Consider the following 25,387-nt stretch of genomic DNA (forward strand, 5'->3'; position numbering starts at 1 on the left):
CATTGAGCTGGAAGCATCGCTAGTCTTCAGACTCCTTCAGGGGCAGAGTGGAGATGGGGGGTATGGCCAATGGTGGGGGGAGGGTCTCACTGGCACAGGCTACCTCCTATCTCCCCTTCAGGGTGTCTGGCTACATCCCACAATTGGCTGTGTGACCTTGGGCAAGTCACTTAAATTCTGAACCCTGGTTCCTCACCTATAAAATGAGAGAGTTAGACTAGCTGGCTTCTCAGGTCTCCTTGTAGCTGTGGGTCTAGGATGCTAATCGTAAGACCCTGTTCAGGGGTCTTTCTTTGTGACATTTGGCTGGATAGGGAGGAGAGCCCTAGACATCAAATAGAAAGGCCGCAATAAAACTTTGCGGCCACTAGGTGGCGCCACAGTACATCGAGAGCTGGGCCTGCCTCCACGAAGACTTCTCTTCCTGTATTCAAATCTAACTTCAGACACTTACTAGTTGTGTGATCCTAGGCAAGTCACTTCACCCTGCTTGCCTCAGTTTCCTCATCAGTAAAATGAGCTGGAAAAGGAAATGGCGAATCACTCCAGTATCTCTGCCAAGAAAACCCGAAATGGGGTCACAATGAGTCAGACGGGACTTAACGACAGTAACCCCTTAATGCTGTACAGAAGTCATTGCCGTATTGTCTCCCCCACTCAATGGTGGGCTCCTTCCAGGCAACGGTGTTTTTGCCTTTCTTTGTATCCTAGTACTTAGCACAACACCTGGAACTTACTGAGTGTGTTCAATGCTTTTTTTTTTTTAAATTTGATTTGACTTTATCCACTATCATGAACCACAGCAGACAGATGCATGTGATATAAACAGGGTCAACCACAACAGGAAATCCCAGGAAATCTCAAATAGCCAATTTCAATGTCCAGAAATGTCAATGCTGGGGGGCAGCTAGGTGGCCCAGTGGATAAAGCACCGGCCCTGGATTCAGGAGTACCTGAGTTCAAATCTGGCCTCAGACACTTGACACTTACTAGCTGTGTGACCCTGGGCAAGTCATTTAGCCCCCATTGCCCTGAAAAAAAAAAAGAAATGTCAATACTTTTGCACAAACAAAACCAATGCAATTAGACTAAAAGAAGAAGCTATAGACTGGGAGGGGAAAAATCATTGTGACCAACCTTTGACAAAAGGCCTACATCCAAGAATGCATAGGGAATTGATACAAAGACATCAGAATAGGAGCCACTCCCCAATAGAAAAAACAACAACACAGGTTTCAAAAAATGGACAGCAATCTATCAGCTCCAAATCACAAAAATAAGAGAGGTGCAAATAAAAGCAACTCAAGGCTTCTCCACAAGCCCATTGTTTTCAAGGATGAAGAAAGACTGAAAGGGGAAGGGGGTTTAACAGTGAGAAATCAGGCACTGATAGAGCCACCAGTAGGCCCATCATCCTGGAAAACAGCCTGGAATTATGGGAGAAAAACAACTGACCCAATAATTCTATTACTGACCTTATACTTCAAAATTATGGATAGGAAAGAAGTTCCCATGCTGAATATGTGATTGATAGCACTTTCTGTAAAATCAAGAAATGGGACAAATGAGGTGACCTTGGATTCAGAAGGGCTGGACCGACTATGGCATGTGGATGTGGGACCATATCAGAGCTAGGTGGCCCCTTTCTCTAAAGAGCTGCCTCGAGCCAGTATTGAGAAATAAAGACCCAGGGCCTCCTCTGGCCTCCAAGACCAACTCTCTCGACTTATCCCATGCTGCCCCTTTTCCCCCTTTCCCTATTGAAGTAATGAAATATGATTGTATCATAAGGAAGACATCAAAGGAGCCCAGAGAAACATGAGAATATTTGTATCAACCCACAGAGAATGAAGAAAGTAGAACCAAGAGAAATATGTGAAGCAAATTAGACAGTAACATATATTGGGACAACATTGAAAGACAACAGAGCTCAGAAAAAATTCAGTGTTTAGGACTGATTCCAGAGGAGCGACCTAGAAACACACGACCTTCCTGTTGGCAGAGAGGTGGTGGGCTACAGGTGTGGGGTGTTATGTACTCCATCAGCTATGGTTTCTGTATCAGAGTTTTGCATGCATATATATATATGCATATGTATATATATTAATATAATGCATATATATACATATATTATGAATGTTTTACACTACATTTACTTCCCAATTATTCCCCCATTGTATCTTCCCATATATATGTGTATATCTATATAGTAGTATCATAGAGTTTTGCACATATATATGTGTACATGTATGTGTACACACATGTATATGTGCAAAACTATGATACTAGTATTCATAAGTAAAATAATTTTTAAAAAGAAATCCTGTATCTTGCCCCTCATTTGGAAGGATTAAATGAGATAATAATTGTAAAGCACTTAGTTGGATGCCTGGCACAGAGTAGGTGCTTAATTAATGTTAGCTGTTATTAGTAAATCTATGGTCCTGTGACCTGGGTTCAAATCAACTTTTCATTTCTAACTCTAAAATGGCGGCATGAACTAAATCGATGTTTCGATAAGCTGCATGGAGGACTGAGTAGAATGCCTGGGCTGGGAGTCGTATACTTGCTGAGATGCTGAACAAGTCACTTAATCTCTGTGTCTGGACACTTCATAAATGCTTGTTGCCTAGGCTGGACTCAGTTTTCCCATCTGTCAAATGGGAATAATAATAGCACTTACCTCACAGGGTTGTGTGAATCAAACACAAAAGTGCCTGGAAAGAACTTGGCCCCCCCCTTAAGATGCTAATAAATTCAGGCTGTTCCTATTCCGGGGTGGTCCCTCCTGGGGAAGCCGTTTTGTGCCTCAGGCTCTGCTAGGAGGGAAGTGGCAGGACCAGGAGCTGAACCCAGGACCTGGGGCTCTTTCCACTGTACAGACACAGGGCACAGGGCTGCCTTGAGGCTCAATCGATGGCCGAGCATTTATTAAGCCCCACCGTGTGCAGGCACAGAGGTTCCCAAGGAGTGTTCTCTTCTTCCTAAGGCAGGTTAGTCTATGCAGATTATATGTAATATAATAATATTACATAATAATAATAAATGTAATAGATCGGTGGTTTGGGGGGAGGCCAGAGACAGGGAAGGTTTTTGTGGAAAAGGCTGTGCTCCAGCTGGGTCTAGAAGGCAGTGAGGGAGTCTCTGGGCCTCAGTTTCCTTATCCGTAAAGGGGGACGCCCAGATGACCTCTAAGATCGAGTTCTAAATTGATGAGCTTCTATGTGCGTGGAAGTGGACTGGAAGCTCGCTTAGGGCAGGAGCCCTTGTCTCAGCCAGCTCTGTCTCCTGGTGCCCATCGGTGTTTGCCTCAGATCTTCCTACTGACCTCGGGGGCTACAGAGATAAGGACAGGAGAACCACGAGGTGACAGAGACCAACAATCAGCAGACATCCCCTGCTGCCTTCTCTCGAATGGGGGCTCCTTTCATTGTGTTGCGGTCAAACAGGGACTAAAAGCGGGGTGGACTCGGACTCTCCTGAGCTCCTGGGCACGGGATTGACCGCAGGGAGGAGGGATTTCAGAGCCGCTCACTCCTTTCCCCAAAGCCCCTGACAAGTGTGGGGGTTTCCAAGGGACCCCAGGAGGAAAATTACTGCAGGGCGGGCGGAAAAGGGGAACGACGAGGATGGGATTCGAACCCACGCGTGCAGAGCACAATGGATTAGCAGTCCATCGCCTTAACCACTCGGCCACCTCGTCCCGCCGCGGGCTCGCTTCTCTGCGCAGCCCCTTGTCCCTGCGCCCGGCGGCGGCGCGCTCAGCGCCAGCCTTTTCCTTCTCCTCCCCCTCCTCCCTGGCCCCGGACTGCGGGAGAGCGGCGCGCGAGCTCCCGTCCGGGCCAGGTGTGCGATTTCAGACAAGCCGGAGGCGGGGGGGGGGGGGGGGAGGGAGAAGGGGGCGAGGGAGGGAGCGAGAGAGCCCCCCCCTTCCCTCCCAGCTCCGGGAGGGCTCGTCACCTCGCTTCCTGCCCACTCTCGCCCAGCACGCCCACGCTCGCGTTTTCTTTTCTAAGTGTGGCCCCCAGCCCGCGGGCCCCAGGTTCCCAAGCCGCGAGCGGGCTACAAGGAAACGTCCCGCCCGCCGCAGACCTCTGTGGGCACGTCCCGTGCTCCCAGGGAAAGATTGAAGCTGGGGAGTGGGGGGGGGTAAACGGGGGCGCAGGTGTCAGGGGATCTCCTTCCACGACCACATTTGTTTGCGACTCTAGTATCGCGTGCATTGTGTCCTCCCTCCCTCCCTCCATGGGCGAGTGGACATTCCATCCGAAAAGTGGGTTTGCAGACGTTTTGTCCCCTTCCTTGCATTCCTGGGGCAGCCGGGGCGGGGGGCTTTGCACCCTGGAGAGCACGCTGCCCTGGGTTCTTACTGGGGGTTGCAAGTAGGGCAGCAAGGGAGGAAGGCTCAGGACACCTTTGCAAGGCCACCACTTGTCCCCCTTCTGAAATACTTGGCTTGCAGCCAAGGCAGCGCACCCCCTTCCCTCACATTCCTATGAGAACCGGGGCGGAGGGGGGGGGGTCTATACTCTTATACTCCCCCCAACTCCCGCACACAATGCATACAAGGACCTGCGCAGCCGCAGTAGCCGCCGCAGCCCCAGCCGCCGCAACGCGGCTCGCCGCGGGGGGCGCGCGGAGCCGCGGCGCGCCGCTGCAGTGCCTCCTCCTGCTGGGCAGAGGGCGAGCTCGCGCGCCCCGGCGGCTCCGCAGTGCCCGGCCAGCGGCGGCGGCGGCAGTAGCAGGGACAGCACAGCGGCGGCGGCGGCGGCGCGGCGCTCCGCTCGGCCCGGCTCGGTTTCCCTCCTCGCCGGCTCCCCTCCCCCCGGCCCCGGCCGGCCCGGGCTGCGCGCGATGCCCAACCCGCTGGCAGTGGCGGCGGCGGCGGCGGGCGGCGGGCACGCGGCGGGCCGCTGCTCGGCCTATAAGCTGGCGCTGGCCGCGCTGCTGGCCGTGGCGCTGCTGCAGTTCGTCTACCTGTCGCTGCTGGCCGGGCTGCACGGCCGCGAGCAGCGGCGCCGCTACGGGCAGCTCTTCCCCGGCGGGGCGGCCCTGGGCGCCAGCCTGCAGCGCCGCGCCGCCGAGAGCGCCAAGGAGCAGCTGCGCGCCGTGCTGGCGGCCGGGGGCGCCCTGGACGCCAGCGGCGACTACCGCGTGTACCGGCACGTGCTGGGGGACCCCTCACGCCGCCCGCGTGACGCCCTGCTGCTGGCCACGCATGCCAGCCTCAGCAACCTGGGCCATGTGGGTACGCTGCTGGAGCGCTGGGCCGGCCCGCTGGCCGTGGCCGTGTTCGCCGCGCGGCCTGACGAGGCGCAGCTGGCCACGGTGCTGACCTACGCGCTGGGGGCGCTCTGTACGCAGGCCGTGCGCGACCGCCTCACCATGCACCTCGTGTGCCCGGCGCGCACCGAGGCCGCCGTGCCCGATCCCCGCGAGCCCGGCGAGTTCGCGCGTATCAGCAGCTGCACCGACGTATTCACGAGCTTGGGCGCCCGGAGCCGCTCCGGGCGCAACTACGCGCTGGCCACCAACGTCTCCTACCCCAACAACCTACTTCGGAACGTGGCCCGAGAGGGCGCCGGCCATGCCCTCGTCGTGGACGTGGACATGGTGCCCAGCGAGGGCCTTTGGACCGGCCTGCTGGAGCTGCTGGCCCTGGGCGAGGGCAAGGCCGGTCGGGCGCTGGTGGTGCCGGCCTTTGAGATCCGCCAGGGGGTCCGTGTCCCCCGCACCAAGATTGAGCTGATGCGTTTCCTTAAGATGGGACACGTGCGCCCATTCTATGCGGAACTGTGCCCCCGTTGCCAGGCGCCCACCAACTACACTCGATGGCTCACCCTGCCCCCGGGGGGACCCCTGCGTCCTGCCTACCGGGTGACCTGGCAGGACCCTTGGGAGCCCTTCTATGTGGCTGGAGGTGCAGTGCCCTCCTACGATGAGAGGTTTCGGCAGTATGGCTTCAACCGCATTAGCCAGGTGCCAGATCCTCTCTCCCTGGGGTGGTAGGGAAGGGGGTGGCAGGAGGTTAAGCAGCCACTTTAACCTTTCCCCCTCCCCCTTCCTGGCAGGCCTGTGAGCTCCACGTGGCAGGGTACGAGTTTGAGGTACTGAATGATGCCTTCCTAGTCCATAAGGGCTTCAAGATGCCGGGGGACTTCCACCCCCAGAAGGAGGCAGAGAACCAACGCAACAAGATCCTCTTCCGACAGTTCAAGCAGGAATTGAAGATGAAGTACCCGGACTCCCCGAGGCGATGCTGAGCTGCTGAGCTGCTGAGCCCCAGGCGCAGCAGCCTCCAAAGGCAGGGCTGGGGCCTTGGGCTCTTTAGGTTTCCCCCTCAGGCCTGTGGGAGGCAAGAGGGGCTAACCCAGTCCTTCCCCCTGGGGGTGGGCCTTTTTTAGGTGGGTGATGAGCTCTGAAGTGACAAAGCCAAGAGGTAAGATTCTGTGGGGGGTTGGAAAGGGAGTGGGGACTTTGGGAGAAGATATAAGCTTCAGTTCAAGAAACCTCAACTGTGGTTCCCAGGTAGAAGCTAAAAGTCCTTCATTCTTCTCATTCTGCATATCCCTGGGTCCCTGCCCTTTGTCTCCACTGCTTATCTTGGGCCACTCTCCTCCCCTCTCTGGGCCTCAGTTTCCCCATCAGTAAAGTGAGAGAGTTGGACTAGATGACCAACGTCTCTTTCACCTCTGAATCTGATGGGTTAAGTGAATGGAGGAGGTTGGGAGTCCTGGACACCAGCCCCAACACTGCCTCGGACTTGCTGTGGGACCTTGAGCAAATTCCTTCCTCCCCTGATCCTCAGCTTACATGTCTGTAAGGGAGAGAATTGGACTCGGTGACCTGTGAAGTCCCATCCAGCGCTAAGGTTTGGCTCCTGTGACTGGCACAGCCCTGGGAATCAGGATGGGTGGGGAAGGAGCCCCATTGGGGAGAGGAAAGCCCCATCCGAAATAGGTTGCAGAGCCAGGAACTTGGACTTGGATGATCATATGCCAATAAACCAGTGTTCACGTGGACGAGCATGTCTCGGTGTTGTTCCCTTTCAGCATCCGGGTGAACCTTGGAAGTCAAATCCCTTGAATAGCAAACCTCTTAGTTTCCTCATCTGTTAAATAGCAGCAATAATCATGTGTTATATTTTATCTCCCCGGGTGGTTGTGAGGTTCAAAGAAGAGAAGGACTGTAAGGTGCGGTACACGTGGGGATGTTTCCTTATTGTCCCTTCCACCCTAGGGACCTTGGTTTCCCCCTCAGTACTAAGTGAGTAAGTGGGAGTGGCCGCTACTCCGGCCGATTTGCCCAGAGCGCTGGGGGCCAAGTAGGGGCGAGTTCCTGGGGCTGCTGTCGGGCGGAGTGCAGGATGAAAGAGAAATTCCCACGGCCTTGGCCCTCTGCTAGTTAAAAGGCCTGGGGAGCGTTCCCAGTTGCTATGGGAACGCAGGGTGCCGGCGGCGTCCCACAGTCCCTCGCGGCTCGGCGCTCCTTAATGACGTACTCATCATCGGGTTCCCGCTCGCTCCTCGGGGGCGGGCCTCGATGCGCTCGCCCCGCCCTGAGGGGCAGGGCCAGGAGAGAGACTTCCGGGACGCTGCCGGCTGCGTCTGTCGCGGCCCCCCACCCGGACCCCCAGAGCAGCCGCCTGGATCTGGGACCCCCGGCGAGAGGTTCGTTCCAGCCGCGTTTCTCGCCCCCCCCCCCCGCGGCGCAAGCGGTGGTAGCGTCCGCCCGGGCGGGTTCAATGGCCTGGACCGGACCACGGCTCGGGGTAGGGGGAGGATGGTCCTGATCCCTTGAGGTGGGAGACTCAGCGCCGTGACAGTGGGCAAGTCCCTGGGCCTCGGTGTCCACCGTACAACGGGCATCCCCCCGGCTCCGGCTGCCCCTGAGACCATCCGACGCTGGCTCCCCGTTGGGGTTACCATCTTCGGCCTGGAGGCTTCGGACACTCCTCCCCCCATCTCCTCCGGGCTGGACCTCGGGATTACTCCTCGTTTGACTAAGCCTACAAATAACAAAAAGTGAGGCGGACCCTGCCCTCCAGGGGCTTAGCCTCTAGAGCCCCTGGGAGGTTAAAAGGGGGAGAGGGGCGTGGTGGAGGCTCGGGAGGTGACCCCGGGTAGGGCAGACCCATGTCTGTTGGCGCAAGTGGTAGACGCGGGACCTTTGCCTGGTTTGGCCAGGGTCTCCTGCCCGGGTCGTTGGCGAGATGAGACCGGTGCGATCCGCAGCCTTCACAGCTGGCCAAGTGAGGCCTCTCCTCGTGGCCCGAGGTCTCCAGGGGGGCGCCCCAGAGGCCAGGGCTTGGCTCAGTGCTTGGGTCAGTGGTCCTTCAGATTTGGGGATGACCAGGCTGAGAGGAATGGCTAACCTAGTGGATGCTGGAGCCCGGATCTAGGGGGTCAGACAAGCTAGAGCACCCCCCCCCCCAGCGCTACCTTCAGGAGGGAGAGATGGAAAGTCACGTGCTTAGGTCCAAAGAACCCCCTTCCCAGGGGTGAGATCAGAGCCCCAGGGATGGGCAGCAGATGTTCCGGGAAAGTTCTGGGGCTCTTCATGAAATGAAAGTGCTCCCAAAAGCCAGAAAATTAATTGGAGAGGCCCAGACAAGAAAAAAGGAGGTGCCAGTCCCACTGTGTGCTCTCTTGTAGTCACACTAGATGTGAGTCAAACCTGTGGGCGGGTGGGGCACGGTTGTGAAGGATAAAGAGGCTGGAGAGTATCCCGAATGGGGTAGCTGATGGTCAAGGGCCTTGGTCGCACATCTTATAGAGATCAGTCTGTTCGGTTAGTAAGCATTAACTGCCTACTGTGTGCCAGGCACTGGGCTGAGTACCAGTGGGTGCATGTACAGAGTCCAAAATGTAACTGGTGAAAAATGGGGAGAGGCCATCCTGAATCTCCCCTCACCCCCTTTCAAATAAGGGCCCTGGAGCCCAAGAGTCTCAGGCGCTGTGAGCACCAGCCAGATGTTGTCTTACAGCATAGGAGCTCTCCCATGGATCAGGCTATGGAAGGGGCTGGACACAGGTTGAGCCTGGAGAAGACTTGGGGAGGATGGAGTAGTCTCATTCTTTTTGCTTTTTTTATTTTGGTGAGGCAATTGGGGTTAAGTGACTTGCCTAGGGTCACACAGCTAGTAAGTGTTAAGTGTCTGATGCCAGATTTGAACTCAGGTACTCCTGAATTCAGGGCTGGTGCTTTATCCACTGTGCCACCTAGCTGCCCCTGAGTAGTCTCATTCTTGTTCAGCTTGGCCCAGAGGGCAGAGCCAGGAGCCAGTGGGGGGGGGGGCATTGAGGCCCGTTGAAGCTGGAGGTAGATGGGCCCTGTTCCCAGTAGGGTGGAAGGGCTTCACAAGTTAGCCAGCCATGTGGTGGGAATTCCTTTGGTGGGCCGGCCTAGAGGCTGCCAGGTTCTGTGGTTCTGTGCATGGCCGGCATGACCTGCCAAAACACATTCCCAGTGGGTCCTCACCAGGCTTAACTCACTGAGCATCAGAAATGTGCTGGTGTCAGGGAGACAAGGACACCCTCAGGAATCGGAGACTCTGGGCATTTGATTCAGGCGGTGCTGACTGATAAAAAGGTGGAGCTGGGTCTTTGATGACTCTCCACTGGGCTTTGAATTCTCTGGACAAGGCCAGACCTCCCATGGGGGACCTGAGCAAGGTTTTGGCCAAGCAGCTGCTCAGGACTCTGTTGTTTGTTGTTGGGTCATGTCCAGCTCTCTGTAAAGTTTGGGGTTTTATTGGCAAAGATGCTGGAGTGGTTTGTCATTTCCTTCTCCAGCTCATTTGACAGATGAGGAAACTGAGGTAAAGTGACTTGCCTAGGGTCACCCAGCTAGGGTTTGAGGCTGGATCGGAACCCAAGAAGAGGAGGCGATCCTTGCTGCTGATACTCGACCCAAGTCAGGTGAACTGACAAAACAGCAGCTGACTTTTGCTAAATCCTAAGAACTAAAATGCCTCAAGAGCAACTGGCTCCTTGTTCCTCCTCCTGAGGAAAGCCCCCTTTAAAACGAGCTGGGAGTGGGCAGCTGGGTCTGCTAATGGGAGAGCCCTGATCAGGAAGACCTGAGTTAGACCCAGCCTCACTCAGATACTTAGTTGCGGTTTGGAGGTAAGTCATTAACTTGTCTGCTTCAGTTTTCTGAGCTGTCAAATGAAGATAACAGCACTTACCACCCATGGCTGTTGGGGAGATGGAACGAGATGTTGGTACGATATTGATCCTGGACCCTGGCACACACGTGGTGCTTGTTTCTTTGCAGTGCTGGGGAAATGTTATTATTTTTTATTAACCTTTAAGGGCAGAGGAAGAGCTAATTTTGGGGCTGCAAAGGTCTTCTGTGGAAGCCTCCTTCTGGTAACTCATCTACATGGAATTTGCTTGGATTGTTTTGGCCTCAGAGCTCCCTGGGAATCTAGGCTCCAGCTCCTTCGGGGGGGGGGTCTTTGGGAGAATGCTGGCCTCTCCCTTTCTCTCTGTATTTCTGGTGAGGCCCGTCCCAGGGTTTAGATGGGGACTCCCTTTAGAATTAAGCTTGGTTTTTGTCTTTCGTTATATGCCGTGTGCCTCAGCCCCCTGACTCTGGGTTAGATTCCTTCCTGTGCTGAGCTCACCACCTTCCCCAGGACAGTACTTAACATGGGAGGGCTCCTCTCTTCCTCCCTGGTGGGAGCCCCATGTCCAGTCAGTGGGGCCTCAGATCTTGTTTCCTTCCCCTCTGACCTGCCACTGCGCTGGGCCAGGCCCCATCCCCTCATGCCTGGAAAGGTCTTTGTTTGACCTCTAGTCCAGCCATAAATTGGCCTCCCTACTACTCTTCATCTCCTGAACTCCATCTGCTCTCTCCGCCTTTGCCCAGGCTGGCTCTCCCCCACCCCCACATTGCTTACCTTCCCTGGCTTCCTTGTAGGGTCTCTCCCCTTTGTCCTCTTCCCACCCGCATCCACCTGGAAGTCCCTTGTGTACATTTGAGTGTAAGCTTCCTGAGGGCAGGAACTGCACCTGCGTTTTCTTTGTGAGTCTGGGGCTTAGTTCTGTCCCTGGGGCACCCCTGATAACTGATGGATGGATGGAAACCCAGGCCCCATGTGACTGAACTAGCCAGATCAGGGCATAGATTTCCACCCGAAGGGACCTTGGACTCTGTTTAGTCCAACCCCCCCATTTTACAGAAAAGGAAACTGAGGCAGAGAGGGGAAGTGACTCGTCTGGGGTGAGATTTGAGCCCGAGTCCAGTGCCCTCTGTGATCCCTGTTACATGCCAGAGTCCAGGCTTTCAGACACCACATCTGCTCGCCAGCCACCCCCCGCCCAGGACAAATGACTTGCCTGCCATCCCCGGCCACGTTGCCTTAGCAAGGACACTTCAAGTCATGATGGGTTCCCTTCTGGCCGTTGGCACTTGGCTGCCCCGGGCAGAGCCCTGACCTCTGAGGTGCTGGCCTGGGCCCACATGGCTGACGGTCTGGCTCATCACCAGCCTCAGAGACCTCGTGCACCCTTGCTATTTGACAGAATTGAATTTGTCTCAGCAGGACACAGTTCTGGGGGCTTCACAGTCGGTGAAGTGTGTTCTCCAGCTTGTTTTAGGGGTTGGATCTGAGCCCCCATAGGGAAGTTCCCAGCCCCAGTGGACAGCTCACCGTCCTTAGTATCAAGTGCCTCCCCGCTTTGGCACTTCCTTCGCTCCTATCCCTAATCAGAGCCTAGGATGGTCCTAAGAAGTCCTCTCTCTTCTCAGAGTGATGCCGAGCCAGCCCCTGAGCCAAGAAGCCAGGGCCATGGAGGGGGACGGGGACTCTGCCCCCGAGATGAACGGGCTGGAGGAGGAGGCCAGCGAAGATGAGCAGAGCAGTAGCCAGGCAGAGTCCGAGGGTGAGAGTTCAGGTAAGCCTGCTGGGTCCCGGCCCGGAGCAGCCCACACTTCCTTTGTTCGGAGGACTGACCGGCCCTCTGTCCCACAGAAATGGATGAGGAAGACTGTGAGCGCCGCCGGGTCGAGTGCCTTGGGGAGATGTCGGAGCTGGAGAAGCAGTTCTCAGAGCTAAAGGAGAAGTGAGTTTGGGCAGCTGCCCCCGCTCCTTAGTACTGACTCTGCCACTAACTTTCTAGGTGACCTTGGGCCACGGTTTCTTCCTCTGTCAAATGAGATGGTAAAGGTGAACTCCTTGTTTCTCAGGCTGTTCAAGGAGCGGCTGAGCCAGGTGCATTTCCGGCTGGAGGAGGTCGGGGCAGAGCGTGCCCCTGAGTACACCGAGCCCCTTGGGGGACTTCAGCAGAGCCTCAAGATTCGAATTCAGGTGGCAGGTGAGAGCCCTGCCCCTGAAGCCCTTGAAGCTGTCCCTCTGCTTCCCAGGCAGCCTTCTCCTCATCCTCTCTCCTGCCCTAGTCCCCACCACCACCTTTCTTTGGGTCCTGCCTGCCAGCCAGCCCTGGAGCCCCAAGCAAGAGCCACCGCCCATTGCTCCTTCTCCCACCAGGTATCTACAAGGGCTTCTGTCTGGATGTGATCAGGAATAAGTATGAATGTGAGCTTCAGGGAGCCAGGCAGCACCTGGAGGTGAGTGGAAAGGGGGCAGAGCAGGCTTAGGGAGGGGTTCCAGCCACTTCCAGTGCCCCCCCAGGACTCCCAGGCTCCCCCCCCAGGCCTGGCCAGCACCCTCTCCCCCCCTCCCTCTGGCCTGGCTAGTGTCCCCTTTCCCCCAAGCCTGGCCAGTGCTCCCCCTCCCCCAAGCCTGGCCAGTGCCCCCCCCCCCCCAGGCCTGGCCAGTACCCTATCCCCCCTCCAAGCCTTTGCCTACCTGTGAGCATCCTTTTCAGAGCGAGCGGCTGCTACTCTATGATGCCCTCCAGGGGGAGCTCCAGGAACAGATTCAGCGACTAGAGGAGGACAGGCAGAGCATGGACATCAGCTCTGGTGAGAGGGCAGTGGCCGGGTGGGGGGGTGGGGGGCCCGCCCCCCCTGGCCCTGCTGACCCACTGACCCCTCTCTTTGCTGCAGAGTGGTGGGATGACAAGCTACACCCCAAAGGGAGATCGCGGTCCTGGGAGTCCCTGCAGCCGGGCAAGAGGAAGAAGGCGCCCCTCGTCTCTGGTATCCTTATGCCTGAGGGGCCTAGTGGAGGGGGCCATGTCCGGGTCCTGTCTCTGGCGCCTCCCGGCTGGAACACCTCGGGTGAAGCAGCCACTGCATCGTGCCCCAGGCAGGGCTTTGGGCAGTCATGGCATCAGTGGAGAGGATTCCTGCCTCGAGGAATCACAGGCCTGGACCAAAGCACCGTCCGCCTGCCTTCAAGCAGTCATGGGGGGGCGGGGGATACTGCATACGGTCAGCGCACTAGAAATGAGGGGGGATTCAGCAAGCATGTGGGGGTGTCCAGTGTGAGCCAGGGACTGCAGGCGCATCAGGCCTTCCTTGCCCTCTGCTGCAAGGGGGCCCCCATGGCGATGTTGGCATCAGAAAGGAACGTGGCCCCTGGCTGAGCCTTGGAAGGAGCCAGGGCTGCCCTGGACAGCATGAGAGGAAGCTGGGCATGGAGGCTGCCCGGGGGGGCCCTACGTGGTCCTCTAGGCATTCGGAAGCCACTGGAGCTTCCTGAGTAGGGACACGGCCCAGTTTGCTCCAGGCCATGGGACGACCCCCAGAGCAGCTGTGGGGAGGATGGGCCTGGAGACTGGGGGCCATGAAGGACGAGCTCTGGCCCCTGACTGGATGGTGGGGAGGTGCTGGCGGTGGAACCCGTGCTCCGCACCCAAATAGTGATTCCCCAGAAGGCACAGCGGGGGCGGTGACAGGGAGGGGCCTGCTCCCTCCCCACTAGGCCTGGTTTCTGGTTTCCTTGACTCCTTCCCAGGCCCGTATATTGTCTACATGCTGGAGGACGTGGACATTCTAGAGGACTGGACGGCTATTAAGAAGGTAGGAGGGTGAGAGGAGATAGCCACAGTAGCAGGGCTGGCTCCTCTTGACTGCTGCCCACTTTGGGGGCTGGGCACACACGAGCCAGTGAGATAGTCCCTGCCCTCGAAGAGCTGGCTGCTTGGGACCCAGCCCTGAGGGGTGGGGGCGTGGCCTGGTCTGTGCCGGATCAGCTGGGTGCCTCTGAGGGCAGAGTCCAGATGTGCTTTGGGAAGAGGAGGTGGAGGCGACAACCCACAGGGAGGGTCAAAGGAAGGAGCGCCGGCTTTGCTGTCAGGACTTTGCTACCACTAGCTGGGTGACTGTCATCATGCATGAGCATGCATCGGGGCAGATGGTGCCAGGCACCGGGCAAAGCACTGGGGTCCCTGTCACTGGAGGGGGGGACATGGCCAGACCTGGGCTTTAGGAAGATCCCTTCAGTGACTGAATGGAAGCTGGACTGGAGTGGGGAGAAACTGAGGCTGGCAGACCCCTCAGTGTGAGGGGGCCTGCACCTGGTTGGAGGCATGTTCTGGAAATGTGGAGGAGGTTGTGTGAGTGGGGTAGAGGAGTCTAGGATGGTGGTAGCCTGCATGGGACGCTGGGGCTTAGAGCGGGCTTAGGGCTGGACCCACCCGGGAATCATCTGCACAGAGATGACTGTTGGATCCATGGGAACTGAGGATGGCTGGGATGGGGAAGAGGGAGCTCATGAGAAAGGTTGGGGCAGAAGCCACAAGGAGCTTGGGGAGGAAGAACAGGGAAGGCTCCCTGGCTCTGAGAGGAGCCCATGGAGGAGGGGCCCGGCACCGCAGATGATGTCACCCTGACTCGTAGAGGCCCCTCTGCTCCATTTTGTGCAGCCGATGGCAGCATGTGAATGGCTGGGAAGGCATGGCCAGGATAGGCTGAGGCGCCTCGCGGGGGGCTGGGGTGCAGAGTGAGCCAACCAAAGGGTCAAGATGGGGAGGGGGCGACGGCCCAGGAAAGAAGAGAGAAGGGGAGCTGGAGGTGGCCTGGAGGACCAAGTCAGCAGGAAGAGAGAGTGATACAAGATCCGGGTACTGAGCAACGTTGAGGCCGAGGGCATGGCCGGCTGGGGGGGGGGGGGCGTGCCGTGGAGGTCATGGGAGATGAGTGCACTGAGGGAGGTTCCTCCTGGCCGGCTCTGCTGACCTCGGAATGCCACAGGAGCCTTCCCTGTTCCCCAGCAGCTGGTGCAGCCTCTAACCCTCATTCAGCATGAAGGGATCCCTTTGATTTGGGGCTTAGCGGCTTATATCTGAAAGTGTGGAGTGTCCCTTCCCAGATCACCTGTCCAGGTGAAGGGAGGCCCAGCAAAGGGAAGCGTGGGGCAGTGGGAGCCTGGGTGGAATGTCTGCCTCTGCTGTCCTGCCTAGAAACCCCTTTAAAGCCATCAGGGTACACATACTAGCTCTGGAGTCCAAGGCCCTGGGTTCAAATCTCACCTCAGGTTTGCTTCCTGTGTAACCTTGGGTCAGTCCCTTAACTTCTTATTCATAAAACACAGGCACAGCTGGCCTAACTGGACTCTGGGGTCCCATAATCCCTGACCCATTAAGGATCAGGGACTTGGGGAATAAGGACACTTGCTTGAAGATGTCACGCTACTCTTTCTTCTCTCCCCAGGCTAAGGTGGCCGTGTCCCCACAGAAGAGGAAACCTGAGGGTAAGAGTGAGTCTGTGAAGCTGCCCATCCCACTCGGAGAGGGACCACGGGGCGGGTGTTGAGGGGCAAGAAGGAGGGTGCGTGGTACGGGGAATGTTGAAAGAAGTGGGGCAGGTGACCCTGCTTGGCCAACAAGCTACCCAATCTGGGGCGTGAGACTTGAACCCAGGGCCTTGGACTCCAGAGCTAGTATGTGTACCCTGATGGCTGACTCACACCTGGACACGCCATGGCCTCCCCCAAGGATACCTGTCCAGCAGCCCACGTAGGCCTGCCCACAGCTGATTTCATGTCTTCCAGGCCCTGAAGGGCAGACAAGCTGCACCCAAGGCCTGAGCGGACACCTGGGGCTCCTGGACCGCCTCCTGGGCCCTGCAGCCACCAGATGACTCCGTGGCCCGCACTCTGCCGCCCTTTCCTCCACTGTCTAGCCTCATGACAGCCGGGATGCCACCGGGCTTCAGATGTGGGGCTGACCCAGGCGTCCTGGACGCCCAGAGCTGCTAGACTCTAAGAATGTCCCTTTGCCCACCCCTCCCCCCCCAGGCCCAGGGCCGGCTGCCGGGGCAGGGCCGGGCCCTTGGAAGCTCCTTGAGATGACATCCGGGGATTGAGAAGGGAGGAGCCCAGTCCTTCTGGGGTCCTGGGGATCGGAATCATGGGAACATAATTAAAATTAAATAATGAAAATGACTTCTCCCTGGCTCTTGTGTACCTGTTCTCCCCCCACCCTCCTCCGCTGCGAGCATGCTGACGTGGTCTCGGCAGGGGGCACACAAGCCCTCTCTGCCCAGCGGCAGCCTGAGGCCCTGGTTGGCCTCCCAGCAGACCAGGCACTCACCACTGGGCTTCCTATCAGAGATGGGCCTAACGGGTGCAGGGGGGCTCAGGGGAATCCTGTCACATCAGGGTGGGACAGGGCTCCATTCTTGGCCTCATGATCAGTCACAGATTAGAGGGAGAAGAGTAAGCACCTGCCTCAGGGGGTCCTGAGGCTCCAAAGGGATATTTGTAAAGCACCTAGCATAGTCCCAGGCGCATAGTGGGTGCTTCTGTTTGTTCAGACCGCTCAGGTCAGGGCTGAGCCAGTTCCTTTGGCCGCCCTGCTCTTGCCCACGGCCCCAGGTGCCTGTTAGCTCCTGTACCTGGGAGAGGCCCTGCTGGAGGCTGGGCGCCTCAGGAATGCACTGTGGGAGGAGCTGCTTCCCGGATGGACCCACCTGCCCCAGCTCAGCTGGACTGGACCCAGGGAATGATTTGGGGGGAATGCACTGATGACCTCCCAGCCAGGCTTTTCCAACCCCCCTTAATGCTGTCAGTACCACCCCCAGAAAAAGGGGGTGGTTACCATGGAAATGATGTGGGGGGACATGCAGCCTCCTCACCATGGCAACCTGAGCTACAAGCCCAATGCAGCTGCAGCGGGGGAAGCCGGCCCGTGACCGTGAGGGGGCACTCTCCTACCTGGGGAGGGGCTGAGCCCAAGGATGGGCAGGGTGATGCCCCAAGGGTGAGTCACCGGGCCCTGCGTGGGCCCAAGGCACATGCCCAGCTTAACCCACTCCTGCCTCCACTCCCGTCAGCTGCGGCTTTGGGGGAAGCTAGGGTGGTGGAGCCGAGCTGAGACACTGGGGGCACCGGGGTCCCTGGGCACCCTAGGGTGCTAAGCAGGCGGCGCCAGCAGGAGCCGAGGCAGCTGGCACCGTGTGGGCCTGGCAGGGGTGCTGTGGGCAGAAAAGAGTTAACATGTTGGGGTGTGCCAGGGCTGAGCTCCCTTCAGGAAGTGTTACTCACTGGGAATGTGACTGCGCCTTCGCTCGGGGCCCTGGATTCTTGGTCTCCAGAGGAGGGAAAGGGGGCCCTGCAGAGCCCTCTGCCCCAGCCATGGAGCTTTCTGGGGAAGCCAACGGCCCTGGTCTCCTGCCCCCCACCAGGGCCGGCTCCACCTCCAGGTACCTGCCCGAGAAAACTTGGGGAAGTTGGAGGCTTGGAGCGGGGGAGGGGAGAACTGGAGGTGGGGGGAGGAGATTACACAGAAGGATAGGGGGAGCAGGAGATGGGACGGGGAGGGAAACTAAGGCAAGGGATGCCAGTGGGAGGGTGACCCCCACAAGAAGCAGCCTCACAGGCCAGGGAAGACTTGGCAGGCAGCAAAGGAGTCAGATGCTCTTCGGACCTCTGTCTATGTCTCTCTTGCAGCCTGGCCCGAGACCCCGTCTATGACATCCCTGAGGCCCGGGGAGAGCAGGCTGGTCAGCTGCGGGGCCCCGTGCGCACAGTGAGCCTGCGGGAGCGGCTGCTGCTCACCCAGCCCGTGTGGCTACAGCTCAGTGCCAATGCCGCAGCTGCCCTCCACGTGCTGCAGAGGGAGCCCCCCGGGGTGAGGGACGACAGGATGGCCACACGCCTCACCCACGTCCAGGGCCTTCCTCCCGGGATGAGGCGAGGGGCAGGGAGGATGTGAGGGAGAGCAGCGCCCCCGCTCCTCTGAGCCTCCCCCTCTCCCTCAGCAGACGTTCCTGGTTCGGAAATCCAACACCAGACAGTGTAAGGCCCTGTGTGTCCGGCTCCCTGAGGCCTCGGGACCTTCCTTTGTCTCCAGTCACGACATCCACGAAACCCCAGAGGGTGAGACCTGGGGGAGGAGAGGAATGGCAGGCCTTGGGGGCAGGCGGCCAAGTCTGCTGGTGGGGAGAGGGCTGGCAGGAAGGATAAGGGGGCTGCCCCTTCCCATCATGGACTCGGCTCCTTCCTTGCAGCCGTCTCCCTGGAGGGCTCCGACCTCTCTTTCCCGGACCTGATCCAGCTCATTGCCACCTACTGTGAAAGCCGGTGAGCAGCCTGGTGCCCCCCCCCCCCCGCCGCCCCCTCAATGAGGAGCACACAGCATGCAGCCCTGGCCTGGCCCAGCCCCAGGTTCCCCTTCTTCCCATCCGGGAAGGCCCCTGCTCCAAACTCTCACACCCTTGGGGACCAGGCAGGGACCAGGAGCCTCCAGCCTGACTTAGAGCCCCCTCTCTGCCCCCCAGGGACATCCTGCTCCTCCCTCTCCAGCTGCCCAGAGCCGTCCGCAGAGCCACTACCCACAAAGAGCTAGAAGCCATATCTCACCTGGGCATGGGTATGTACCCTGTGCTTTTCTGAACCAGAGCCAGGAGAGGAGGGTCCCAGTGGACCCCTTCCTCTTCCTGGAGTTCTAGCATCCTAACTCCCTCCTGCCCTTAAAAAAAAAGTGGCATTTCCCCTTGGAAGAGACCTTAGAGGTCATCTCCTGAGTGATCCAAGCCCCCCATGGTATAGATGGGGCAATGAAGACCCAACCCCCTCACACCACAAAAGGGGAAACAGGCTCAGGGGCCTGAATTCTTTCTTTTGCCCAGAGTTCTGGAACTCATCCTTGAACAGCAAGGCCCATCGAGGTCTGGCCATCCCTTCTCCTGAGGCCCCACCGATTCCCCGACTGAAACCTCGATCCCCAGAGGAACTGGACCAGGGGACCAGGGGAGCCCTCTGCTTTTTCAATCCCTTATTCCCTGGGGATCTGGGCCCGGCCAAACGGGAGAAATTCAAGAGGAGCTTCAAGGTTCGTGTATCCACTGAGACCTCCAGCCCGTTGTCACCCCCTACTGTCCCACCACCCCCCGTGCCAGTGCCCCCTGGGGGTCCCTCCACCCAGACTCACACTGTGCCGCCTCGAAGGCCACTGAGGAGGGAAAGCTCTGGGGGCTACCGGGTCCCAGGGAGCCCTAACCCCAGCATGCCTCCTCTGCCCTGTCTGCCCTCCCTGCGCGAGGTGGACAGCGGCTCCCCCAGCAGCTCGGAGGAGGAGGAGGGCCCACCTGGCGGCCTGGCCTCATCCCCTCGCCCCGGCCGTCGTCGCCGGCTGCTTCGATCCATGAGCGATGCCTTCTGCTCCCTCCTGGCCCCCGAGAGGCAAGTGGCCCGAGCCGTGGTGGAGCTGGCTCAGGACAGACAGACGGTCACTGGACAACTGGTACAGGACCTGCTGACCCGGGTGCGAGCTGGGCCGGAGCCCCAGGAGCTGCAGAAGGTGCGGGAGGTGCTGAGTCAAGCCCGGAGCCTGCTGGCAGCTGAGCTGGCCCAAGAAAAGCTATTGGCTGAGGAGCGACTGGGTGAGTGGCCCCACTCCAGCTCTGAGACCCCAGGCTCATCTTCGGTCCCATCCTGCCCATCTCCCCCCAACCCACCTCCCTGGGAGTTCCTGCTCATTTAACACTCCCTCGTGCCCCTGCCCACAGAGGAGCCACATGACACAGTGGGCAGGATCGTGGCTGTGGGAAGCCCTGGGTTCAAATGCTAGCTGGGCCTCAGTTTCCCCTCAGTTTGTTGACTCTAAATGCCCACAGAGCTCTAGGTCTGTGACCCTGAGAGCCCCCTTCCCCTCCCCGGCCCGGCCCCCTCCTCAGAGCCTTCCTCTCGTCCCTTCCCAGAGCTTGTGATCGAGAAGTCTCTGCACCGTGCGGTGCTGAAGCCCCTCAGGCCTCTCCTCCTGGCCCGCCTGCAGCTCCGCTTTGCCAAGGACGGCTCGTTGGGCCGGCTGGCAGAGGGCCTCCAGCTGGCCAGGGCACAAGGGCCCGGAGCCTTCGGAAGCTGCCTCAGTCTCCCCTCCTCGTCCGAGATGGAGCGCATCCGCCAGAAGCTGCTGAAGCTCCTGCGGGGCTACTCGCCCTCGGCCAAGGTCACGCGCCTCCTGCAGGCCTGCAAGCTGCTGTACAAGGCCTTGAGGAACTGGGCAGGTACCGTGGCGTCCTCCAGGTGGGCAGGAGCCTAGAATGCAGGGCAGCCCGCCCGGCCCCAGGGCTAGAGCAGGGAAGAGAGGCCAAATCCTCTAGCCTATTGTAAAAGGGCCGCCAGTGGCCTGGGGCGGGGCGAGGTCACTGCCCGCCCCCTGCCCACCCCTGCAGACCCAGAGGAGACCCTCTCCCTCGCGCCTCCCTGTCCCTCCCAAGCGCTGAAGATCCAAACAGTGGAGGGGGCTGGGCTGGAGCCCATTCCTTGTGGAGCAGGGAGATGGACCGAGACAAGAGCAGTAGCCACTGGGGTCCCAGGGCCAAGGGGCAGAGAAGAGACGCGCTTGTCCCAGGTGTGGCCGAGCTGGGGTGAGGGTGAGCCAGGAGCCCCCTGTCCCAGGGTCCGTTCTCCAGCCCTCGTGTGGTCCCCAGTGAGTCTGGGGAAGGAAGGGAAGGCCCGGCCTCCCTAAGGGCTTCTCCCTCGGCAGGGGAGACTGCCGGGGCTGATGAATTCCTGCCCCTGCTGAGTGCAGTCCTGGCCCAGTGTGACCTCCCAGACCTGCTGCCCGAGGCCGAGTACATGACCGAGCTCCTTGAGCCCAACCTGCTCACAGGAGAGGGTAAGCATGCCCCTTCCCCCTCCCTGCCATGGCCCCCAATCAAGGGTCTCCCCACCTGCCCCTGGCCAGTACCTGGCCCACACCCTCACCTGAGACCTTCTCATCCTCAGGGGGCTACTGCCTCACAAGCCTGGCAGCCAGCCTGAGCCTGCTGGGGAGTTTGGGCCAGGCTGGGGCACAGCCTATCAGTCCATCCCAAGAGCTCCAGCGCTCCCTCAGCCTCTGGGAACAACGCAGGCTCCCTCCCACCGGGAACTTCAAGGTAACCTGAGGCTCCTTCCAAGACAGGGTAGAGAGTCGCAGTGGAGCAGAGCTGGGGGTGGGGATGGGAGCTTAGAACATGGGATATCGGGGCAGCTAGGTGGCACAGTGGATAAAGCACCGGCCTTGGATTCAGGAAGACCTGAGTTCAAATCTAGCCTCAGACAACTTGACACTTACTAGCTGTGTGACCCTGGGCAAGTCACTTAACCCCCATTGCCTCACCAAAAAAAGAGAGAGAGAGAGAGAGAGAACATGGGATATCAGAGAAGGGAGGAGACTCCAAACCTAGAACACAGAGGGTCTGAGCTGGGAGGAGCCTTAGAACATGGGATGTCAGGTCTGGGAGGGACCTTAGAATGTGGAATGTCAGGGCAGGGAGGAAGCTTAGAACCTAGAACACAGAGAGTCAGAGCTGGAGGAACCTTAGAACATGGAATGTCAGAGCTAGGAAGGACCTCAGAAATTAGCATACAGAGGATCAGAACTGGAGGGGCCTTAGAACCTAGGACACAGGGTCAGAGCAGGGAGGAACCTTAGAACATGAAAGAGCTGGTTTAGGAAGGGACCTTAGACAGTGCAGGGGGGTGTCTTAGAACATAGAACGTGAAATGTCAGAGCTGGAAAGAACAGAGACCTCTGTGTAAGATGAGTCATGGTGCAATTGAGATCTCTAGACTTTGATTCTGCAGACCTGGGTTCAAGTCCCACCTCTGGCACTAACTTAGTGACCCTGCTCAATCCTTTGCCTCTTGGGGCCTCAGTTTTACCCTCTGTCAAATGGGGATAACAATTCCTGCCTCAGAATTGTGAGGAAATCTGACAGAGTCCTAGAAACAGGAGCTTTCAGTTCATGCCCAGACCCAGGGGGAAAGGAGCATTTCTAGGACCTGGCCCCTGCCTCCCTCCTCCTCCTCTCCAGCCTTGTGACCATTCAGGCCCCCTCTCTTGCCGCCCCCCCCCACTTTTCCTTAGCCACAACTTGTTCCCAAGCTCACCTCTTCCAGGAAGCCTTCCCTGGTTCCCCGCCTCCCCATGCATCCTGGCATTATTCCCTAGCACAGACAGGGCCATAAGATGTCAAACCTGGAAGGGACCTTAGCGTTCCTGTAGCCCAAACACCCCGTTTTACAACTGAGGGAAACTGAGGCTCAGAGAGGGGCAGTCACACACGGCAGCCTCTGGCTGCTCTGAGCTTGGCTCCCATCTCTCCCTCATGCCGGGCACGCCCTCCCTCCTCCTATGCCTCTTAGGCCACCTCCACCAGGAAGGCCTCATCATGGCCCATGCCTGGCTTAGGGTCAAGCCCCCCTGAGGGCAGGAGCTTTACTGGGCTCGTGTCCCACCCTGATCTTAATTAGACTGGAAGCCCCGGGATGGATCAAGTCACCAGTTACTAAGCAGACTTGGTGCCCAGGCCCTGGGGAAAGAGGCCAGGTGGAAAGTGTCCTGCCCCCAAGGAGCTGCCCTTCTCCCCAGGAGGTGTCTGCCAGCAGGGACCGGGGATGCTCTCACCGCCTTAATTCCTTGGACAGCGACACAGACTTCCTCTGGCCCATCTGTCCCTTCCAGTTCCAGAGCATTGCCCAGGGTACTAGGTCACACAGCCAGAATGTGCCAGGACAGAGGAAGGATTTGAACCCAGGTCTTTATGACACCATGGGCAGCTCTGCACCAAAGCAGCCACCAGTTAGGACGGTCATTATTAAACAAAAAAGCAGACCCTGTTTCTAGGGCACTTTCCGGCTTGCAAGTATTTTGGTCCCACCAGCACTGTGAGGTGGGCTAAGGATTGCTGTCCCCATTTTTCCGATGAATAAACTTCGGCTCAGGAAGCCCAAGGGGTCTGCCAGGTCCACACAGCTCAGAGTCATCCTGTGCCCCTCTCCTTCCCCCGGAGCTGACTAACCACGGACCCTTCCCCTTTCCCAGCACCTCCTTCGGGTGGCTTACCAGGACCCCATTAATGGCTGCACTTCCAAGACCCTGGCCCTGCCCCCGGGCTCCACAGCAGCCACACTGGGCCAATTATGTGCTGCCAAGTTCCGGGTGTCTCAGCCTGAAGCCTTCGCCCTGTTCCTGCACAATGAAAAGGGCTCCCGCCGCCTGTCCCCCGACACCCTGCCCCATGATCTCTCGGGTCCAGGCTACCTCATCTACCGGCAGGTGGAGAGAGACTCCAAGGCTGAGGCCAGCAGACCCGGAGCCGGGGAGGAGGTTCCCGGGGGTGAGGGGGCAGCCCCAGGGATAAACCCGGCCAGCCAGAGCCCAGAGGGAGGTGGAGGGAGGGCAGAGGGGCCGGGGATGGTAGAGAGCAGAGGGACCACAGGAGGTGAGGTGGAGCAGGAGGAAGGGAAGGAGACAGAATCGGGAGGGGCCAGGAGGAGTGACTGACCTGAACCAGTTCCCCAGGGTCCTCCACCAGACCCATAGACTGGTGAACCCTCCTGATTCCCTCAATGCACTTACAACCACTTTTTGCACCTGACTTTGGGGAAAGAAACTGCCTTGGGGGTGGCCCAACCTGGAGACCCCAGAGGGCTGGAGGAGACTGCTGATGAACGAATGAACGAATGAACGAATGAACGAATGAATGAATGAATGAATGAATGAATGAATGAATGAATGAATGAAGTGTTTATTGGGCGCTTATTATGTGCGGAGCTCTGAAGGTTCCTAGAGAAAGGCAGACGGTGCCTGCCCTTAGGGATCATCTGTTCTAGGGAGGGAGACTTCATGTTGTGCTGCTGGTCAGAGGCAGGTGGTGGGCATGGCTGAGCCCTCCTCACACAATGGCTCTGCTGCTCCCAAGGCTCTTGCCTTAGGGTCCCAGGAAGTTCCCATGGAGGCTTGAAGGGTCAAGGTCGGGGCTGGGGGTGGGGGCAGTTACTGGCCCTGAAGGAGCCTGACCCCCCCCCTCCTGGGGGGCCTGGCTGGTGTGTGGGAGAGAAAGTCTTGCCAGGTCTGTATTGGGAGCCTTCCTCAGTCACTCATGGAATGGGTCAGCTCACCTTGTCCAAGCCCCTCAGCTAAGGAGGCAGAAGAGACTGGCCCAAGGTCATTCGTAGAAAGGCAGTGTCTGCCATTCTAACTCCCAACTTCCGGGTCCAGGACAGTCAGAGGTAGCAGGACCCATTGTTAGTTGGTCCAATCCTGAGCCCTCTCTGAACCAGTGACTGCCTGGGCAGCCCTCACCACGCACAGTGGAGGCACATGGCAGGTGGGGGTGGGGGTGGAGTGAAATCCAAGCTCCCTCAGATCCACCAACCATCCACCTAAATTCTCTGAACTCACCATAGAGTCCCTCGGGCTGGAGGTCAGTGGCACAGACTGGAGAGGGTTAATTCTTTCCCCAGCCTCTGAGCTACAGGGAAGGAAAGAGCCAACGTCCCTGTGGACGTTGTGGTCAGGAAGCCCTGACCTCAGGAGCTGAGGATGGAGCTGGAGAGTTAGCCAAGGGCATGCCTTCTCCTTGACAGCTCCCCCCACCGCCCCTCCCCGTTGCAACGTTCAAGTCTAATTTCCCGGCTGGTCACCCCTTCCCTCCTTCCTCACTCTAGCCAGAGGCTCTGTATGTCTTCTTTTCTGTCCCCCTTGAGTGCCCAGGACTGTGCTGACCACCCCACAGACATAAAATCAATATTGTTGATCAATGTGTGTCCAGGTGCGTTGTGTCTGGAGAAGAGTGATATGTGGGGGGAGGCCTCAAAGCCATTGGATAGATGAGGAAGGGGAGGGCCTGAGTGGGGAAGGGGCTTGTCCGAGGTGGCAGGGTGGGTGAGTTAGGTTAGATTAGAGCCCAGGCTTCTTGTCCAGAGGAAGGCCGGTCACACCCCGTCTGTGATTCTTCCCGACAGCCACTGGCTGGAATCCAGGCTGCAGAAATGATAGCATCCACAAGAGCCCATTTTCCTAGGGCTTTAAACAGTGACCCCATATGGTGTACCAGATAAGAAGGCCGGGATTGGGGGTAGGAAGTTCTGGGTTCAAATGCAGCTTCTGATGTTGAGTTAGCTGGGAGACTTTGGGGAAGTAGCCCAGCTTTTCTGAGTCTGTTCCCTCCCATTGAGGCCAGTGGTGACAGTGTGGCTTACCCACCTCACCAGGTGGTCGTGAAAAGTAAGAGATAATGTAGAGAAAGTCTTAAA

The 25,387-nt window shown here is 58.3% G+C and overlaps 3 protein-coding genes and 1 non-coding gene across 6 annotated transcripts; 3 read left to right on the forward strand and 1 right to left on the reverse strand.

Annotated features, from left to right (window-relative positions):
* Window positions 1-3,621: 3,621 nt before the first annotated feature.
* On the reverse strand, window positions 3,622-3,703 carry TRNAS-GCU. The gene has a single exon. It is a non-coding gene; the product is annotated as a tRNA-Ser (tRNA).
* A 1,027-nt stretch (window positions 3,704-4,730) lies between these two features.
* Window positions 4,731-7,022, forward strand: B4GAT1 (beta-1,4-glucuronyltransferase 1). The gene is made up of 2 exons (XM_043971096.1): window positions 4,731-5,979; window positions 6,072-7,022. The coding sequence occupies exons 1-2, from the start codon at window positions 4,855-4,857 to the stop codon at window positions 6,261-6,263; spliced, it is 1,317 nt and encodes a 438-aa protein (XP_043827031.1). The 5' UTR covers window positions 4,731-4,854; the 3' UTR covers window positions 6,264-7,022.
* Window positions 7,023-7,514: 492 nt separating this feature from the next.
* On the forward strand, window positions 7,515-16,297 carry BRMS1 (BRMS1 transcriptional repressor and anoikis regulator). 2 transcript variants are annotated; one of them, XM_043971097.1, is made up of 10 exons: window positions 7,515-7,670; window positions 11,758-11,903; window positions 11,981-12,071; window positions 12,196-12,323; window positions 12,497-12,576; window positions 12,837-12,933; window positions 13,018-13,110; window positions 13,871-13,935; window positions 15,568-15,607; window positions 15,908-16,297. In XM_043971097.1, exons 1-10 carry the CDS (start codon window positions 7,543-7,545, stop codon window positions 15,994-15,996), a joined length of 957 nt encoding a protein of 318 aa, XP_043827032.1. In that variant the 5' UTR covers window positions 7,515-7,542; the 3' UTR covers window positions 15,997-16,297. The 2 variants fall into 2 exon arrangements, with proteins under 2 accessions (XP_043827032.1, XP_043827033.1); XM_043971098.1 differs by lacking the exon at window positions 7,515-7,670 and adding an exon at window positions 7,715-8,024.
* A 632-nt stretch (window positions 16,298-16,929) lies between these two features.
* Window positions 16,930-24,892, forward strand: RIN1 (Ras and Rab interactor 1). Of its 2 annotated transcripts, none has more exons than XM_043973318.1 (11): window positions 16,930-17,117; window positions 17,542-17,559; window positions 17,807-17,987; window positions 18,121-18,235; window positions 18,367-18,439; window positions 18,637-18,728; window positions 18,988-19,740; window positions 20,059-20,364; window positions 20,847-20,978; window positions 21,089-21,240; window positions 23,172-24,892. In XM_043973318.1, the coding sequence occupies exons 1-11, from the start codon at window positions 17,095-17,097 to the stop codon at window positions 23,631-23,633; spliced, it is 2,307 nt and encodes a 768-aa protein (XP_043829253.1). In that variant the 5' UTR covers window positions 16,930-17,094; the 3' UTR covers window positions 23,634-24,892. The 2 variants fall into 2 exon arrangements, with proteins under 2 accessions (XP_043829253.1, XP_043829252.1); XM_043973317.1 differs by having other exon boundaries at window positions 16,932-17,117; window positions 17,371-17,559.
* Window positions 24,893-25,387: the final 495 nt, after the last annotated feature.

This window comes from Dromiciops gliroides, chromosome 6 (genome assembly GCF_019393635.1).
Source record: "Dromiciops gliroides isolate mDroGli1 chromosome 6, mDroGli1.pri, whole genome shotgun sequence".
NCBI classification, from domain to species: Eukaryota; Metazoa; Chordata; class Mammalia; order Microbiotheria; family Microbiotheriidae; genus Dromiciops; species Dromiciops gliroides.

Excerpts from the sequence above, each read along its gene's own strand:
- B4GAT1 (XM_043971096.1), top strand. The coding sequence starts at position 4,855 with ATGCCCAACCCGCTGGCAGTGGCGGCGGCGGCGGCGGGCGGCGGGCAC. Across the intron at positions 5,980-6,071 it reads GCTTCAACCGCATTAGCCAG|GCCTGTGAGCTCCACGTGGC; the intron begins GTGCCAGATCCT and ends CCTTCCTGGCAG.
- BRMS1 (XM_043971097.1), top strand. The coding sequence starts at position 7,543 with ATGCGCTCGCCCCGCCCTGAGGGGCAGGGCCAGGAGAGAGACTTCCGG. Across the intron at positions 7,671-11,757 it reads TCTGGGACCCCCGGCGAGAG|AGTGATGCCGAGCCAGCCCC; the intron begins GTTCGTTCCAGC and ends CTCTCTTCTCAG. Across the intron at positions 12,072-12,195 it reads TTCTCAGAGCTAAAGGAGAA|GCTGTTCAAGGAGCGGCTGA; the intron begins GTGAGTTTGGGC and ends CTTGTTTCTCAG.
- RIN1 (XM_043973317.1), top strand. The coding sequence starts at position 17,095 with ATGGGCAGGGTGATGCCCCAAGG. Across the intron at positions 17,560-17,806 it reads AGGGCCGGCTCCACCTCCAG|CCTGGCCCGAGACCCCGTCT; the intron begins GTACCTGCCCGA and ends TCTCTCTTGCAG. Across the intron at positions 20,979-21,088 it reads CAACCTGCTCACAGGAGAGG|GGGGCTACTGCCTCACAAGC; the intron begins GTAAGCATGCCC and ends TCTCATCCTCAG.